This window comes from Apis florea, unplaced genomic scaffold (genome assembly GCF_048593485.1).
Source record: "Apis florea isolate Af1SG1 unplaced genomic scaffold, ASM4859348v1 contig_2411_pilon, whole genome shotgun sequence".
NCBI lineage: Eukaryota > Metazoa > Arthropoda > Insecta > Hymenoptera > Apidae > Apis > Apis florea.
In genome coordinates this window covers 1,779,339-1,798,675 of record NW_028256580.1, presented here as the reverse complement: position 1 = coordinate 1,798,675, position 19,337 = coordinate 1,779,339, and the positions used below count along the sequence as shown (strand labels likewise).

General features: G+C 38.1%; 2 protein-coding genes and 1 long non-coding RNA gene across 6 annotated transcripts; 1 reads left to right on the top strand and 2 right to left on the bottom strand.

The window, feature by feature from the left end:
* Window positions 1–6,272: 6,272 nt before the first annotated feature.
* Window positions 6,273–8,055, bottom strand: LOC147658020 (uncharacterized). 2 transcript variants are annotated; one of them, XR_015291291.1, is made up of 3 exons: window positions 7,326–8,055; window positions 6,873–7,244; window positions 6,273–6,571 (listed from the first exon to the last, which is right to left on the bottom strand). It is a non-coding gene; the product is annotated as an uncharacterized LOC147658020 (long non-coding RNA). The 2 variants fall into 2 exon arrangements; XR_015291290.1 differs by having other exon boundaries at window positions 6,873–7,279; window positions 7,369–8,055.
* On the top strand, window positions 6,386–14,516 carry LOC100869581 (uncharacterized). 3 transcript variants are annotated; one of them, XM_086905118.1, is made up of 10 exons: window positions 6,386–6,588; window positions 6,993–7,099; window positions 8,053–8,189; window positions 9,052–9,252; window positions 9,420–9,763; window positions 9,953–10,172; window positions 10,272–10,577; window positions 10,761–11,342; window positions 11,442–12,169; window positions 12,263–14,516. In XM_086905118.1, the coding sequence occupies exons 1-10, from the start codon at window positions 6,386–6,388 to the stop codon at window positions 12,636–12,638; spliced, it is 3,204 nt and encodes a 1,067-aa protein (XP_086761244.1). In that variant the 3' UTR covers window positions 12,639–14,516. The 3 variants fall into 3 exon arrangements, with proteins under 3 accessions (XP_086761244.1, XP_086761246.1, XP_086761245.1); XM_086905120.1 differs by having other exon boundaries at window positions 6,921–7,099; XM_086905119.1 differs by lacking the exon at window positions 6,386–6,588 and adding an exon at window positions 6,725–6,907.
* An 894-nt stretch (window positions 14,517–15,410) lies between these two features.
* Taf5 (TATA-box binding protein associated factor 5) lies at window positions 15,411–18,669 on the bottom strand. The gene is made up of 11 exons (XM_086905121.1): window positions 18,452–18,669; window positions 18,091–18,276; window positions 17,810–18,012; window positions 17,533–17,729; window positions 17,249–17,453; window positions 17,057–17,176; window positions 16,844–16,989; window positions 16,619–16,756; window positions 16,363–16,556; window positions 15,987–16,278; window positions 15,411–15,887 (listed from the first exon to the last, which is right to left on the bottom strand). Exons 1-11 carry the CDS (start codon window positions 18,512–18,514, stop codon window positions 15,673–15,675), a joined length of 1,959 nt encoding a protein of 652 aa, XP_086761247.1. The 5' UTR covers window positions 18,515–18,669; the 3' UTR covers window positions 15,411–15,672.
* Window positions 18,670–19,337: the final 668 nt, after the last annotated feature.

Here is a 19,337-nt window from a genome sequence, read left to right as displayed (position 1 = left end):
ATTATAAAAAATTAACAGAAATTGTATGGAGATTATTTTTATCTCAACGGAAGCCATTTTGCCGTCGATTTTTTTTTTATTTGATTTCACTAATAATAGTCGAAGAATAGAAGTAAAAAAACTGTATAGGAACGAGCAATTAAGCAGGAACCTGAACCATTTCGTTCGTAATTAATTTATTCTGGTTGAGCGGGAATTAACTGCTGTTTTTTATGCGTCACTTTTTGACGTCAGTTTTCATTCGCCATAGAAACAGGGCATGATTAACATTTCTTATTTTTTTGTGTGCATATGCACTGAAATATATACACAGCAAGTATAAATTTTTACCTTTGTACCGGTGACTCTCAGCGTTCCTCAATTTGTCAAGTTTAGCTACAAAATTTTCAGAAAGAACACTCGAAAAAAATGAAAGAGCAACGCACTTATATACACATTCGCGTGCAAAACTTGGAAGCTGAAAATTGTTCCATCCTGATTAAAATGTTTCTCTTTTTTTGCTTTTTTTTTCTTCTTTTCTTTTCTTTTCTTTTTTTTTTCTTTGTCCCAACACAAACATAAATATATATGTCCGTATATATATATATGTTGGTTCGAATATGAAAAAGTCACTGGAATTTTGCATTGCGAATATATGTTTCTAATAGTAGATTAAAAATTCTAAGATAAAATTTAAAATATTGATTTCTCATCGTTCTATTATACTTTTATCGTTTTTCCAGCACAATCAATTCGCTATTCTGATATACTTCTTCGAAGTTGGGAATTTGTGGTGGTACTTTGATTATCGTAATAAAAAAAAAAAAAAGAACGAAGCTATAGTCTACTGTTGTCGATGACACCCACACTCATCTACTTAACTATATCTACCTAGGTCTTCACGATCCGTCTACACGAGTGGAGCTGTGTCTTTGTGTCGTCGCAATCATAAGGAAAGACGAGCACCATTACACCGACATAGAGGACGGCCAGGGAGCAAAAGTGTAGGAGTAGAAAGAGAAGGAGGAGGAAAAGAAGTCGTAGATTAATCGGGGACGCCTAACAATCGCGTGCTATTCTTCGTTCACGTGCTGTACCCTAGCTCGACTCCCTTTTCCGCACGAGAGGACGAGGTCTCTGAATTCGACGAGGTACCTGGGCAAAACAGCGGAGAGACGAGTGGAAAAATAGAGAATAGAGACAAAAAAGGAATGAAAAAAAAAAAAAAAAGAAAAAGGACTAGAAGGAAGATAGATATATAATGGAGACTCCTAGTTCGTGGATCGAAGAATGGCGCCACATGTATTACGCGTGTTCACGCTGACGCTCTTGCAAAAAGTTAAACGTCAGGGCTTTAGCTATACAGTGCATCGTGGCGCGGTGATATATGGCGCGTGTATGGAACCAGGATACGGGACCGATGAAGCAAGATTACCAACGACAGATAAGATCCTGATGATGCTAGGTCGCGCCACCCGCTCTTATCCAGTTTCTGATAGACAAGCCTGTGTAATACATGTGTTTGTTTTTGTAGGTACGATCGAGATATGTTTACGCGGACTAGTAGTATAAATTGAGGGGAAACAGGGGATTGAAAAGACGGTTGAAACTTGCTAGCCCTGGAAATCGTTGGTGATGAATGTACCGGCACATAAATTTTAGGATACAGCCTTCCATCCATGTGATTCAGATTTCGTTTAGATGCTTTGATTATTCGGATACGATGTGTGCCGATAAAAGAATGCGATGGCGAAGCAACATTTTTCGTCCCAAGATTATGGAAACGTTGGAGGAATTTGAACGAGAATCATCAAGATGAATTTCCTAACCTATTAATTATCAAATGTATACCAGTGATTCGATGTTAAACTATGAAAATGTAATTGAAACCGATTCAGGACAACCACGAAGAGGCAAGAGTCTGGAATACTTGGAATTTTAAAATCTCAATGAGCTTGGGTATTTTTCAATTTCGACGATGTAACTCAATATTGGATGTCGAATATTGGATTATCGGAAGATCCACGATCCATGACGAAACTTCGACAACGAGATTAATAAGTGAGGATCAAATTCTGTAAGGTCCAATTTCTGGCCTGACCTTTAGGCGAAAATTGGATTTTCCGGCTTCCTTGTTTCTCGGTTGCGTTGGTTTTTTTCTTTTTTTTTTTTTTTGTTATCATCACGTTATATCGCTTCACTATCAGGAAAGTAAGGAAAAAGCCTGTGATATTTTCAAGAAATGAGAATGGAAATATACAATAGAAAATACGATGTTACAGTTGGATCGCGTGTCTACGGTATGAAGCAACATGTTGTGGTCAGAAATCGAGGGGTAAGCTTCGGAAAAGGAACATTTATCAGCGCCATGCTATATTTGGATCTTGAATAAATTGACTTTTTGCACACGTCGGAGCGGAACCAATGGAAAGAAATTACCAACCAGATAAAATCCTGATGATGTCAGGTCGCGCCAACCACGGTTTACTTACTCAGCTCTTGCCAGAGGAAAGGCAAGATGGTTATGTTTGATTTACCAAGATTGCCTGCACGTTCGCTCGATCAATCGATCAAAGAATTGATGACAAACGAGCAGAATGATAAATAAAGGAAATTTATTTCAAGCGTGAAAATTGAATTTAACGAGCAGTTTGATATAATTGTAATTGTAAGATGGCGCAAGATTGCCAAGATTAATTAAGAAGAAGCTAAAAAAACTTTAAGCTACGAAATGGAATGAGAAAGAGGTAGGATAGATGGCGTTAAAAGTGATTTCTAAATATTAATTCGAAAATATAACGCTATTCTATTAAATTTATATAATAATTTGATAAAGGCAAACCGAGACATATTTTTATATCGACAATATTTAAAAATCAAGATTGAGATAATGATAAAAAAAAAAAAGTGTAACTTATTACAATCGCAATTAACGAAATTTTTAATATTTTTCCAGATCCAGGTTTTCAGTTTGAATAAAATTCGCGAAACTTTATATCAGACGATCCAGTTTATATCTCGCCATGATAAACGATCAATGTATCGGTATATCGACATATAATGAGATAAGGATATAGTAGATGGCGCAAAAGAAGCATTGAAATTTTGATCGCTCTCCGATATTGTTCGCAGAGCTAGGATGAAAATTTTATCTCGTTCCGCCTGCTGGCGGCGTTTTATTTATTTAATGACCCGGCCATAGGATGTAATTAAATAGCTCGCTTTTACTGCACAAAACGACTGGGCTTTCGGTTCGGGCAAATATTAATCAACCGTAGAGAGAAGGGATATTCCGTTTCGTTAACGACTAATGCACAATTGAAAAGCGACCTCACTCGAATATAATATTACAAAATACACCGTTGCCACGTTTTATTTATAATCGGGCACTACACGCATCGGGCAAGGTTTGCACGGTCCAGAAAGTTTGATTTTTGGCAACGACAAGCCTCCGCCATCGCATACAACACTTATTTCCTTCTCTTTTCACTACTTTCTGGCACTTTTCCCTGCCAACTTCGTTCAACCACATATGTGCAGCCTTCCTATTCTACGTATACGTAGAAACATTGCATCTATCTAACACCCGAGAGATATATAGTTGGATTCTTGCTATAAAAAAAAAGTCTCGCTCATTTAGCTTTCCCGAGAACCATTTCATTTTCGAAACGAACATATATATTTAATCATTGAATAACCTCTCATCTCAATTCACATATTGGCTGCAATTTGAACATTCAATTTGATCACGATCGAAGAAATTTATCAGGTATAGATATATTTTCTTTTTTTTTTTCTTTTTATATATATATATATAACGTAACATCGTGTAACAACCAAATACATTAATCATTTCTCATATTTTTCTTAGATTCTCCGTCTTGCTCCCACTCCTACGAGGCCCGAATAGCACCGTAATACATCTTGAACATCTTCCATCTTCCGCGCAGCAATTTCCGCCTTATTTATTACCAGTAATTTTTAATATCGCGTTATTGCTGTGCACTATCTGTGAATGTGGGAGAGTCTCGCTCTACGAAATTTCTCACGTGAAAACTTACCCAATTTCTCTCTCTCTCTCTCTCTCACTCAGTATATCCCTACAGTATCACTTATTCCTAGGAATTTTCATTTTTTTGGCATTCTTCCCTGGTTGAACCAAATCCGTCTATTCATTGGACTGGAAGGCTGTAACAAGTGACACAGGCGCTCCACGGGCATCGGACAAAGTGGCAAAAACGGAAATGGACGTTGTCGAATTTTCGAATTGTACGACGGGCGATATATTGGCGATCTCGATCGATCGGTATCGGTTTCGTTCTGAATGGAGGGGAACTCGAGCCGGTAGATTTTCGAGCGGCGAAATGAATGAAAGCGGTCACGAGGCTCTTCGAGCCTCGGTATCGGGGCCGGTGCAGCGGCGGCGAAGGCATCGATTTTCGAGGCGTGCATACCAATCGAGGGAGATATAGAAAGAAGAGAGTGGGCTCGGTGGCGCGGCGGCCCCGGTAAGAGGCTATAATTAAGCAACAGGTTGTAGCTTCTTCGTGGAAATTTATGAGCGACGCCCGATGCGGGACCATCCACCGTTTTATTGAATTTTAACCCGGCCTCTACCCTCGGCCTGTTCCACACACTTTTTCGCGAATCGATCGACCGCCGCTCGGAGGGAAACGGCAATTGATTGTAAAAAAAAGACCGCCGCGTGATCAATAACGCGGAAAGAGGCGCCGCTTGCCAACCAGCCGAAGGTGAACCCGTTCCGCCTCTATTTCGGCCAAGATTAAAGGGTAACCGAGACGGCGAATGTTAATGGAACGGAATAGGAAGTTCGTTCGCCACTCTTCCCCGAAGAATTTTCAATGTGCAACCGGCCAGTATGGAGAAGCTGACGAGCTTTTATCGGGCGTGAACCGTGCCAAGAATAATGGTAAACGATTTTGTTCAGCGTACGAGAGTAAATATTAAAATCTTTTTTTTTTTTTTTTTTTTCTTTACAATACTTTTTTAAATCAATTTTATAGATCTCGTCCCGACGAATTTGTATATTCGCAAAAAGAGGATAGAACAGGAAAATAACGCCGTCTCCGGCCTCCCGGACGGAGAAAGAATTCAGCCTGGCTGGTCCAATTACAGAAATCGGTGGGGCGATCATCGTCGTATCGTGGATCCGAAGAAGGGCAAAATACACGGCCAATTTGCGTGGAAAGCCGCGGCAATACAGCCGAATTGGAGCGCGAGGAGGTGGAGGGTCGGAGTTGTTACGCAAAATCGTTCCTTCCTCGGCCGCGTTTCTAAGTGGCCGGCGCCAACCAGCCAGGATCCGGGGGCGGTAAAAGCTCGAATTCACGTCGATCCACGATCTCTCCAGCCTGCCTCCATTCTTGGCCGACGATTCACCCGGCCTCAATTTTGCATCGATGAAAACGACCGTGGCGCGGAAGGAGGGGGGGAGGACAGAATCAGGAGGACGTAGACAAGGACGCGGAGACGGTTGATCCACCGCGAAGAGGTCCTCTCAATCTGCAGTCGATTTTCCCGTGCACCGACCCAATTTCTCCAGGCTGGTGCGGGCAATTTAACCAAGGCCCCCTCCCGGATTACCGTAACGCCGATTCCCCCTCGTCCGTGTATAACGGCTGAAACTGATTTTTAAAATCGGTCAGAGGCTCCCTCCACTCCCCCCGCGCATGGAAGAAATTACAAAATTTATAAAGGCCGTTTCTTCCTCGTTTCTAGCAAGCTTATCATAGAAGATTAAAATAGCATTCAATTGACGGTGCTCGTTGTTTGCAATTTCACTCGTACGAGGCGGTGTGGCCGAATTACCATATTCCAGTCTCGGGTACGTGTTCCTGGGCCGCGTTTGGCCCAGATTTCACTCTGCGACTTAATAAACGGAACCTTTTGCGGCACGTGTACCGCGCTGTTTATTTCTTCTTTTTATTTTTTTTTTTTTTTTTTAGGAGATTTATCCACGCTCTTTTCGTTTCTCTCTCCCTCTCTACTCATGCGTTTCCTCTCGATGAGAGGAGAAGGGAAGGAAAAAATTATCGCCGTTATTACCATTATACGAATAAAGGGACACAAACCGGTGCAGGCACTGTGTTTGTGCTAGGAAATGGGAGACAGATTCCAGGCATGGGAGACAAATATAAGCGGTTGAATGGAATTAGCATAATCCTGGCTATTATCTCCCCGAGTTTCAGGCCTCTTTGTCCAATGTTATACCTGCCCTATATCTCGAATAAGTGTTTCCCCCTTTTGTGATTCCCGTTTTAATATCGTGTGACTAATCTTGTTATTGTTATTATTGTTATTATATAGTATTAGTATTGTATAGTATTATATTATTATTATTATTATAAGAAACGTAATATTTTTCTTTTTTTCAGGGTGAGGGGGCATGTTGATGTGCCGGCGGTTGCTGCTGATCGCAGCCGCGATCACGGCCTCGATCGAGGCTGGCTCCGCTAGTTACCATCCAGGAATCTCATCCGACTATTCTGGGTATCCTGGCTTCCCGCCCTATCCGGGTCTGACGTCGCCCGAGTCCTCGTCGGGCGCCACAGCTACGACATCGTCACCGAGTCTGGAAAATGTTTGCAGGTAATATGGGGAATAATCTTTATAGCATACCTGTTTCTTCTTATTTCTGAGAAAAGGTCGAAAAGTTTTTAATTGCAATCTTTCCTATCTAGGGAAGGAAGAGAAAGTGTGCGTTGATTCTATAGGAATTGTGTGGAAAACAAAATGTCGGCTGGAGCAGACATTTCCCTTCGTTCTATAAAAAAAAAAGAGAGAGAGAGAGAGAGAATCTTGTATTTTTCACGAGGATAAATTGAAAAATGGTCCGTCGCGAATGTTTGCGCTCGGGATCGATATTTTCTTACCCTTATTCCCCAGTTACAGCTCTCTATTCGCGACGGTTAGAAAAATAGGATTAAACAGGGATTTCGAAATCGTCCGCCATTGAATCAAAAGGATATATTTTATTTGCATTCCATTTGCAGGCCGTCCGAGTACCTATGCGGGACAGGAAACTGCGTCGCCCAGGACAAATATTGCGACGGCGAAGATGATTGCGGCGACAACACCGACGAGCCGAAATATTGCACCCGTGAGTATTATCCGATATTTTTCTCGATAAAATTTTAATTCAATCGGAAATTCGCGTTTCTCCTCGATACGCCATTACTGGTCGGTCAACCTTTGTTTATTAACGACACGTTCGTCGGCTAACTTCAGTTTCTTACGAGATGTTACTGTCGGAAAGGCAGAACGTGAACGGAGCGATAAACTGAAGTAGTTTTTAGAATATTTTTTAAAATTTGGTTGGGGTATACTTGCGTATATCAATTCGTAATTTTCATTAATCACTTGCAATACCGATTCTGAATCAGTTGTTCTCAATTCGCGTCTACTTGTACTTCTTCGTCTGAATATAGCCTCTAATTGGCTTCTTTGCCCAACTTCAATTCAGTTCTGTATTATCGATGGAGATTCGTAGCAACGGATCATACTCGTCCCTCTTTTCTACTTGCTCCTGTTGTTCTTAAATTTCAAATTTTGCGATTCCAATGTATATTTTACATTTATATTTCCAATGCTTATTTACCTAATGTATAAATGTATGTGATATAATTACATTCCAAGGGATTCTTGTTACTACTATTGATAACCTTCTTAAATACGAGTGCAAAGTGTTAAAATCATATTTTTCTCGAACAGAAGACGTCACCCAAATATGGGCGACACCGTATTTGTACAAAATTTTACGGTTCCAATTTCGTTGAAGCCAAAAGCACACTTAACAAATATAATAGGGTAATTTGAACTTTCGTTTCATATTCGAAAGTTCGTTTTCCGATCTCTCTTCCTCCGTGAACGTATTTATTTAGAAATCTATTTAACAAACACGCATTGTTCGTTCGTTCTCCAAAGCTAAATAAACTTTCCTTGAAATAGTGTGTCTCTCGGCCGTCTCGAGTTAAATTGAAAAGAAAGGGGAGGGGAATTAAAACCGAATGGATGGATGGATCGATATTTATTATTGTACTTATGGGTTTGCAGCGTGCAACAGAACGTTATACGGCGACGTCGGTCGGACGTACAGGGTGGAAGTCCGCCGGCCGAGGGAGGATCGACTGCCATTCTTGTGCCATCTCAACTTCACTGCCGCCGGCTCCGATCTGGGAGACCTAGTTCAGGTGCGAAGGAAAGAGAAGGATGCGTGAACGCGCGAGCGCGAGCCGTTCAATCCGTGGAAAAATAAACGCTGACTCGACGTCGCGTTTAGTGGAAGGGGACTGTCGCGAGGCGGACAGAATAGTGGAGGACAATAATTTTTTCCTAGAATAGACGTACGCGCGTGTTTAGCGGGAAACAGAGAAAGAAAGAAAGAATGAAAGAAAAAAAAGAAATTGTCTCTCGAAAATTATTTTTGTAAGTTTTGCTCCACTTCCGTTCAATCGTCTCACGTTCTCCTTTGCGCTCCCCTATTTTCTCTTCTCGTTTCGTTGCTGCCTTCGTCGCAGGGCTTCGAGATTGACGCTTAACTCGATAACTTAATTCTTCAATCTTTCTTTCAAACATTTAATAGTTTTAAGTCAAAAGAATGAGAGAAACAATGGTGAACTTGAACGGCTCTCATTCTTCCACATAACTTTTGTATATTATAAATTAATGTTAATCTGATAATTAACCTCTTCCCATTTGACATGGCTCAAACGACCAGAATGATGTGGACGTAAACAATAATTCTTTAAAGCCAATTTCTATAATAATAAATTCTAACAAATTCTTTAAAACACTGTATAATATTCTGGCCGTCTTCAAGGGTGTTCTAATGGATGCTTAAAAACAAATAGTATATTATGAACAAAAAATTTAATTGTAAGAAACGCTCACTCGACTATCTACTTACTTACTCTAAAAATTAATAAGTCCTATATGATATTTCCAACAACATTCTGGTGTATGTAAAGCTAGGTTACGTTTGGGCGAAAATCATTGTCAAAGCGGGAACGGGATTAGAACAGAAATTGCCAACTGATATTGGTGAAATTACAGTTGACGTTCGACACGTTCACCGTGGGCCGATTTCTCTCCTTCACGTCCGAAGGATGCCCGGACGGCCACATGACCATTCGGGAGAAGGGTCGTCCGGCGACTGGAGGCCAGTGGTGCGGAAGCGCGTGGGGTTACACCGTGTACTACAGCGAAACGCCTTCCATCAACTTAACCCTGTACTTGCTCCGTCTGGCCGAGCAGGTACGATAATTAATACAAGAAAAAGCGGCAAACTTCTCACAACAACTTTGTAATACTCCAAACTTTCCACCAGCCATGCAATAACCGAGTAACAGAACAAGAATTTTTATTTATTCTTATTCTTTTAATTAATCTTTAATTCGCTCACGCCGTTTAATCGTTAACAGGGGAGCGGCTATAATTTCGACTTCAAGCTGTCGTACAAGTTTCTGAGACGAAGCGAGGCTCACCTCAGGTACGGGAACAGCAGCATGTCCACGTGGCGGGGGGAGCTGGTGAACGGCACGTATTGCGACCGTGTTCTCACCAAGTGCGACACGCGAGCCTGTCGGCTCCAATCGCCGAATTACCCGGGCGTTTACCCGAGAAACGTCACTTGCTATTACCGCGTGGAACAGAATCGTGCTCCGCCTGGCCATCGGGCGTTGCTCGCAGTGAGTCAGCGGAACAGCCACAAGATACACATCAAAGACCAGGTCGTCAAGTACGATGGTAGCCAAAGGATATTGAGGTAGCTTTGTCGTTTGCATCTCTCTTTCTATTGCATCTATAGAAAGAAAAGCTGCTTGAAAATTGTGCGACTATCGACAATCTTTCTATAACAATGTTCCGTAACAAAGATTTTAGGCAAAGATAAAGAATTTTTTCGAGGACCGAATCGAATTAATTTGGACGGATTGTTTTGTACACGCACGCGCAGAGTTTGGGATCAATGCAACGTCGTGCAAGATTACTTGACGGTTTACGACGGTGGTTCAACATCCGACAAGGTGCTCGTACGGCTTTGCGGGGGCGACGCGGTGCCGGATATAGTGAGCAGTCACAACACCATGCTTCTGGAGTTTCACACGTCGCCGTACGACAATCCCTTTCACCCCGTTCCCTTGTCGTTTTTGCCAGGTTTCGAGCTCGAGGTTCAGGTAATTTTTCACTGTTATGTATTTATATTTTCTGTACAAATAATATGAATTTTGTTCATTCAAGTTTATTTATTTACTTATTTATTTATTTATTTAAAGGTGTTGTTCGTGGACGAGAAATCCCGTAGCTTCGTCAAGGAGAACAACAATTGCGACTTTTATATATCCAGCGACGAAAGTTCGTCGGGCGTGTTGGAGAATCCGAAACATTCCCTGCCACCAAACACAACTTGTCGATACCATTTCCAGGGGAAACCGAACGAGATCGTTTGGCTGTCTTTCGTCAAATATTATGCCGCCAGTGCCGATGCAGCAGCGAGTATCGACGTTGCTTCCGACTGCAACGCGAAGCTTTTCATTTGGGACGGCGATCGCACGTTAGATAAATTAATTCCTATACGTAAGGTGCGATATACCTTGGAATGATATGCCTCGGATTTTTCTAAAGATGGTACAGAAGTTGGTACAATTTTCTAGCTATATCTGTTTGGTCGTAATTAAAAAAAAAAAAAAAGAAATAGGAGAGATAAAAACGAATCCAACAAGTTGTAGATAAGGCTTGTAGATAAGCTACGTTTCAATTTTTAGAATATCACCCTGATGGGCCAGTTCTGTAAAGACGACACGCCACGTCTCTGCGATCACAGCTTGTTGAGGAACGGAAGCCGTCACGCGAGGCCTTGCAGCCTCGCTGAGAGTTACGTGTCCAGCGGCAGAGACCTCACTCTGGAGCACATACTGCGTCAAGGAAGTGCACTTTATCCGATAAGCTTTGTACTGCGATACGAGTTCGTGCACGAGGCGGTTTCTTGTAACCACGTGTTCGGCTCCGCGTCGACCTCATCCACGTCTTCCACGTCCTCCTCGTCGTCCTCCTCCACTCTGCTCTCACCGCCCGCCAAAGCGGGGAAATTCGCGTCGCCGAAAAGTGTATTCTTTTATGGCCGTGGTGGTGCGCAGAACGTTAGCTGTGTATATCGTTTCGAGGCCGAGCCGGACCACAGGATAGAACTGTCGATAAGCAGAGCCTCGTTCGGGGATAAAGGATGTTCCTCGTACGTGGATCCGCTGGTCAATCGATGGACTTGCGATCGTCGCATAGGCGACTCCACGAAGCTCGGCATCGCGGAGTTGGTCGTTGCCGAGTATCCTTGGCAGGGAGTGGAATTGGTATGATAGATAGATTTTTGAACGGGTAAAAAATGCGATAAAACAAAAAAAAAAAATAAATAAATCGTTAAGTAACGATAAAATTGTTCCTACATTCAGATTCGAGATTGCCTGTGTTCGAACGTGAGCGACAGGATCGTCCTGAGAACTTTGACATCCAACGTGGTCGAGGTCCGATTCACGGTTTCCTTGATGAACGTCACCCAGGATTACAGGGATTTTTACTTCGAGGGAGAGTATCGTTTCGTCGCGCTGGGTTCGGAGACGAGTGAGCAAGGTTGCTCGACGAAGCTCGAGGAGCGACGGTTACGAGGGACCAGCGGTGAAATTTCCCTCAGAAGTCCGTTACCGCGAGTAATTCCCGGTGTCGCCGCCGTGGAAGAAATTCTAACCAACACGGAAGATCTGACCGCGACTCAATGTGTGAACGAACCTTGGTTGATAGAACCGGAAGACGCGCGAATTAATTATTTGTATTTAAGAACGGCCGGGTACAGTATCACATTGGACAACGTCGAGGAATGCACGACATTGAATAGAATTGTCGTTTACTCGGCGGCCAACACGAAGGATCGTAGTGTAATTTGTCCCGAGGTGGGTGTCGACACTGCGAGAACGGTGGATTTTTTCTCTGGTGGTTGGAACTATAGCGCCATTAACGCTACTGTCGCTATGACGCAACACTCGAGGAGCTTCGTTGTCGAGTTCCTTCAAAGAGAGCCTGGATTTTATGCCGTCACTTGGATGGCTATTTCCAAAAGATCTCCCAGTTCTAACGTTGGACCTAATGTCTTCACGATACTGCCTCACGAGGATTGTCCTTATCGGTAAGATTGATCGACTGTTGTCCGACTAATTTATAGAATAATAAAGATGAAACAGTACGTGTAGTATGTTTGTTACGTAATTTTATTTTATAGATGCCCCGAAATTCAAGCGTGTATAAGTTCTGTTTTGTGGTGCGATGGGATCCGTCATTGCCCTTCCGGTTTCGACGAGGAAGAAACCAACTGTTCATACCGTTTCGGTGTAACATTGCTCTACGTGGCCGTAGGAGCTGGTGCTTTAGGTATATTTCTGATCCTGTTGCTTGCTACCGGTTGCCTCAAGTACTGCCTCTATCGACATAAAGCTCGAAAGAAAAAAAAGAACGTCGTCTTGAACGTGAACCATCTCCATGTGAATCACACTCATCATAATAATGGTTTAACCGGAAGTCGTTTAAGCGGACGGTATAATCTTGCCACGCCACAAGAAATGTATTTGGAAAATTATGGGAAGGACAGTATTTGTTGACAATACGCCATTGCCAATATCGAGACCACCGTGTGAATATTACAGGATTTTTAAAGTATGCCTACCTCGCTGGCCTCTCATCCCTCCCCTCCCCCCTCCCCTCCCGCGGAGAAAATGGAAGCAAACGACGAAATAATTGATCGAACATTTTCCCATTGGATAGCGCATACGCGCGAGAAAAACATATACGCAATAATCGTACTAAATTCTCGTAGACCAATTTGAAGGCATTTAACAAAAGAACGGATTCCGATTTGTATCGAAGTTTCGAGCACGATCTACGCTTTGTCTTGAATTATTTAATATTTAATTTTAGCCGAGATGAAGAAACGTCACTTTCGATGACGATATTTTAGATTTTAAATTCAAGTTAAATATTGGAATGTTTCGAATTTCACAGCATATTCAAAGAATAGACAAAGAATGGATCGAATCGATGAAAAACTCGTGCTGCTCGAATAAATCGTGTATATGGTTTCCATGGAAAAACCGTGGTATCACAGTAGCACTAGGAACACACGTTTTTAGGTTAAAGTAATGAATGATTATGAGTGAGAGAGAGAGAGAGAGAGAGAGAGAGAGAGATAAAGAAAGAGAGAGAACGAGAGAAATGAAAAAGAACATACAGAGCGTGAAAAATTATAACTACGAAGAAAAAATGAGCATGGCTGATGCGTACGAATATATGCTTTTAAAACGAAGTAGGAATCTGTAATTTGCATCGAGAAAAAAAGAGAAAATTTTTATCACGGTCGGTTGCTGGGAAACGAGTATCACAAACGTCCACGACGAGAAACGACGCAGAACTGAATTGGCGGGAAAAAGAGGGAACTGAAAATAATGGCCAGTATAAAATCCGCTTGAATGAATCCTATACATATAAATCGCATGTGAACATCGGGGGAAAACGAAATGGAACTACTGTGATTTATTGAAAAAGGAATTTAAAAAAAAAACATAAAAACTTTATGATCATACTTTATGAAAACTATACAAAAAAAAAGCTAAAAAAAAAAAAAACAAAAAAAAAACAAAAAAAAAAAAGAAAATAGAAAAAAAAGAAACGGATTATTTCGACCGATATTTCTCACTTTTAAAATCAATTTTATTCTATAATTTTATAAATTGTCGTGTTTGAATGACGATATTCATATGCAATTTATTCTAAGGAATTACACGACCAAGATCAATCATGCGTTATCATCAACCCTCCAGTTCCATCTTATCAAATCGATGTAATCTGCGTCGATCCGTCGAAAAACTCCAACGTTTTTTGTAAAAAAAAAAAAAAAAAAAACACGCAACCATCACGACTTATTAACGCGAGAGCATAGCGACGCCTTCTATAACTGCCACTTTAGGATCTAGTTCGAGATTAAATAAATATCTCGACAGACACTATTACAAATAATCCGGTTGTCGATGTTCTCTAACTCTATGCTCCTGCGTTAATCGCGATCCTAACCTATCCAAATTTCATAAGTACGTTACAAAGATGATATAACATATAGTTAAATGACACATGTAACCTAGGTTTGATATCAATGCGCGAGGCTTGACTGGGACGTAGAGTTTGATGTATAGTTGATTATCGTTTAAACGAATGTGAAGGCGAGAGAAGTGAACAACATGAGATTGACAACGCATACATTGTAATCTTATTACGAAAGTGTTAACTACTCAAAAAAAAAAAAAAAAAAAAAAAAGAAAAAAAAAACATCATTTCACGTATGCACACACCGACACATGTACGAAAGGAATGACATTACTTAAATACATACTACATACACACACGTATGGTAAAAGCGCGTAACTTACGTCTGTATGCTGTGATAGAAGTAAGCGTATCAACAATCGGAAATAAATTTCTCGCGTGAACTTGATCTTGATTTTTATCACGAGTTAAAACAGTATCCGTCCCTCTTCTCCTGTCAATCCTGTAATTTCATGTTGATACGTAAAGAAAGTATAATATTAATAATTACGATGAAATAAAATATCATGTAAATAAAAGTCATCAAATGCATCTAAAAAAGTGCGATCATAGTTGAATGGAAACGATTCCAGTAAAATAAGTGAAACGAAAGAAACGTATCTTTTGAAAAAGCTGCGATTTTAATATTCAGATCTTTTTTTCGTCGTCCTTCAAACTAACGAGCACGTTTAGTTTTCTTTACTTGTATTTGCTCTATTTTAATATTCAAATAGATTTTTAAAAAGATAGGCTTTTGAAAAGCGATGTCGGTCAACTATAAATATCATCCTTCGAATGAAATGTTCAATGTCGGTTATTGAAGATTATCTTAGCAATAATTTCTTTGAATTCATTTGAAACTACTTCATTGAAATCGTGTTTCTTTCTTTCTCAAAATTATATCTCAATATTCTTAATGTTCTTTCCCATTTTATTAAAATATTCTGTTTCGTATTTTTTCGATTTTACAAAATTTTGCATTATAGAAGTATCTTTTAAATTCTCAGTGAACTATTTCTTCGTCAGTGAACAATTTGAATTAAAATCTTATGAAAATACAATAAGAACTAGTGATAGAATTTTACATAAAAAGCAATTAAATATTTCCGTTTAAATATGCAAATAGAATATGAAATCCACTAGTCACTGAGAGACGTCCATCCATATTCTAATCGTAATTAAAATTCATCAATCCAATTTCCTATTCTATTCATGAACATAAATCTTCGAATTGATTGATTACTATTAAGATATAAGATTGATTTGTTTAGAAAAGCGAAAAAAAAAACAAGAAAAGAGAAAGTATCAGAATATTTTAATGTCTTGTATTTTGAAAAAAAGCTGTACAATATCTAAATATTGTGTGTGATTAAACGTGTATATATACATATAAATATAGCTTTTAGAACATTAATTGATCATATAATCATTAGGTATGATTCAGGTACGTCGCATAATCAATGTGAAAAAATTTATTAACAAACGTTCTTATTTTACAACAATGATGAATGGATGCCAGACCATATCTCATCAGAATTCGTTTAAACATTATTATGTTTGCTATGTTGATTCGAACATTCCAACGCCTAAGAGTAAATTTCTTCGTGAGAAATGCAACGCCAATACGGGAGTGCTTTTTGTCGCGAACGTTCGAAGAAGGTATGTTTCTGCGTTCGTTTTTACATCTGGATTGTGCGATACGTTCACATCTTCTAAACTCATTTCTTCTGCAAGTTTCGTGAAATCCCATAATTTAATCGTACAATCTAACGAACCTGAAAAAAATAATAGATTAGATAACTAGAATAACACATAAGATATAATTTTTTTTTTTCCATAATATAAATTAAAAATAATGTCCAACTATAACTAACCTGAAACTAGTATATTTCCATCTCTGCTAAACGATAAACAATGAATAGTACCAGAATGACTCGATAAGGCTGCGACAAGATGACCATGTGCTAAATCCCAAACTAAAACACGATGATCTGCACCGGCCGACGCCAGAAATCGACCTTCTGCGGAAAAAGCAAGGGAGTAAATCGGAGCTTTGTGTCCTGTCATTAATCTGACTTGGCTGCCGGTTACGCAGTCCCATAATCTTACTGTCATGTCACTGGAACCGGTTGCTACGTAGTTTGAATTTGGATGAAACTGCACTACCTAAAAAAAAAGAAAAAAAAAATTAATTTCTTATTATATTTATGTCAGTTATTATAAATTTGAAATTTACAAATATAAACTTACATCTACATCTGAGTAGTGGCCAGCAAATATACGAAGAGGTTGATGAGAATCAGTTGCCCAAAGTCGAGCTGTTTTATCGTGAGAAGAAGTTGCAAAATAATAACCATGAGGTGAAAATCTTACACACCAGACGGGGAATAAATGACCCTTGTAGCATACGACACATGTCCATGTATGTAAAGACCATAATCTTACTGCAATAAAACATAATATAATAGCTATTGAATATATCATGATATTTTAAAATGTACTATACCTGTACTATCTTCTGAAGATGATAGTAGAAGATTCCTATCTGGACTGAATGACAAATTGTATATAGGACCATTATGGCCGAATAATGACCTCGACGTTTCCGCTGTGCGATCATCCATCATTCTTACCAGTACATCGTCTATGTCGCGATATGAATATATTTTAATATTCACGATATAATAAATATTTTATAATTTAATTAAAAAAAAATAGAAATTAATATTACCAGCTTCTCTGTCTATATCTTGTAATTGTTCTCCTGTCTTCATCAGTCTTAATTTTTGTGGAACTAAGCTCCATACCTTTATACAAGAATCACTGAATCCAATAGCCAATAAACTTGAATCTTCTGCTACTTCAGCTGCTGTCACACTAAATTTTGTATTATATATATGCTATTTGTTTACTTTGAATTAATCTTTATATTTTATAAACTTACGTATGTACTGCATTCAATAATGTATAAAAGCATATAGATGGTAACGTGTCAGGACCAAGTATAACACGTTTTGACGCTTCTCTTAGTGCTTTTACTTTTTCCAATTTGTCTGCATCTTTTCTATACTTCATCAGATTTTGTTATGTTTATAAATATATAATAAAAAAAAAATATATGAATAAATCTCCTTACAAGTTAGGCAGAGGCATCCTTCCAACGGGTGGAGCATTTGGATCCGATTTAGTTTTCTTCGAAAATAATGGATCCTTTTTAGCTTTTTTCTTTTTTGGTTTATCTCCATCCACACCACCCGTATCATCTTCTTCTTCTTCAGTTGGAGGCATACATTGAATGTCTGGTTCCTTTAAAAGTCCATAATAAACTTTGGCTTTATTGTCTGAAACAAAAACAATAATTTTATGAAAATATTTTTATTTTATTGAAAATTTTCATATTTTATTTAAAGATTTTATTACCTTGTCTTGTTGCTTCACCAACTACTGCACCAGATGTGGCATCTATTTGTTGTTTATTTCTAGCTACTCCTTCATACATATCAAAATAAAGATGCTCTTGTATAATATTCAATAATACGCTATGTTTCTTTTCTTGTAAATGTCGTTTTAATATAGAAAGAGTGTCCCTTGACATTCTAATTATAAACTGATTTGATCTGTAGAATATTTTATATTGATATATATATAATTGATATAATATGAAATTTGAATTTAATTTGAATTTATTAATATTTACTTAAAAGTATCAGTTAATTCATTTCCAGCCATTTGTTCACGTTTTGTCACATTGGATAATCTCTTCAAGTCATTTTGATAATATTCTTCCAAATTTCCACCAAATTTTTCCAATAATAGCCTTGCTTCTTCAGAGTGATTATTATAAACTAATTCAAGATACATATGTACCAAAACTGGATATAAAATTGTACCCAATTCATGCTATTATTTAACAACAGATTTAATTTTTTATATATTAATATATATTTTATGGAATATATTTAACTCATAATATTTTACCTTATATATATCTAAAGATCCTTCTACAAATTTTTTTAGTTCGCTATATGCTTTTTCATAAAGAGCAGGGTCCCCTTCACTTTTATAGGCAGAAAGAACACTATTCACTTCAGAATCAGTTTGCTGAGTTTCATCTGGAGAAATATCTGTCAGATTTGCCTCTTTTTTAAAGAGTTCTTCCGTTCCCTATATAGAACATAATATATATAAATATATATTTACTAAATTATAATGATAATATATTTTTATATATTTTATAAAAAAAATACAAAAATATTCAGTGATTTTTAATAAAATTTTGATGTTTATATTAATATTTAAGGTTAGAAAACTTTTAATAGTGAAATCCACTTCGAAATACCTTTAGATTATATTTTCTGAGTAGCTGCAGAACTGCAAGCATAGTACTTTTATCGTTTTCCATTTTCAACTGAGTTTTTCTGTCAATAAATCAAAATATTCAATTAACAAATAAACCGCGTAAGAAACGCACAGTTACTATGCCGTCCGAACGCGCACGTAGGCGCGTGTGTACAACTTATCATTCTGCAATTTCTTGTAATTAAAATACGTGGCGCTGCTGTCGTATACATTGTCATTTATATATATAGTACAAATAACAGTTATTTCTATAAAATTAGTAAATTCTTTATTCATCATAAATTATAAATTAAAATGACAAAAACAATTTTTTAAAAAGCAATATCAAAAAATTAAAAATTATAATTAAAAATTAAAAATTAAAAATTATTTAAATTTTTTTTATGTTATAATTTAGTTATATTTAATATTGATTTCCTGATTTACGTTAAAATCTTTTTAAATTTAATTTATTTTTTATTAGATTTTTAATAAATATATCTTTATAGTATTATATAGTAATTGAAATATTATATAATAATAATTTAATTTTTGCATTATTTTGAATAAATAAGAAATTATACAGTTTCAGCCAATCAAAATGCTACTTACTTTATGAATAAGATACAATGATGCTCCAGCCAATAAGAAAGCTATTTACTCTATGGAGAAAGAACTATGCTGCTTCAACCAATCAGAATATCATTTATTTTATGGATAAAAAATTACGCCAATCAAAGAGCCGTTTTCTGAATATTTGGTGGGAGCCGTCATTCATCTATGGAAAATTTTTGTGACAGGATGAGTTATTTGCTTGAAGTGAGCTTTTTACGCAGAAAGTAATTATATTTTTATTTTATTATTAAATTTACAAATTATTATTAACC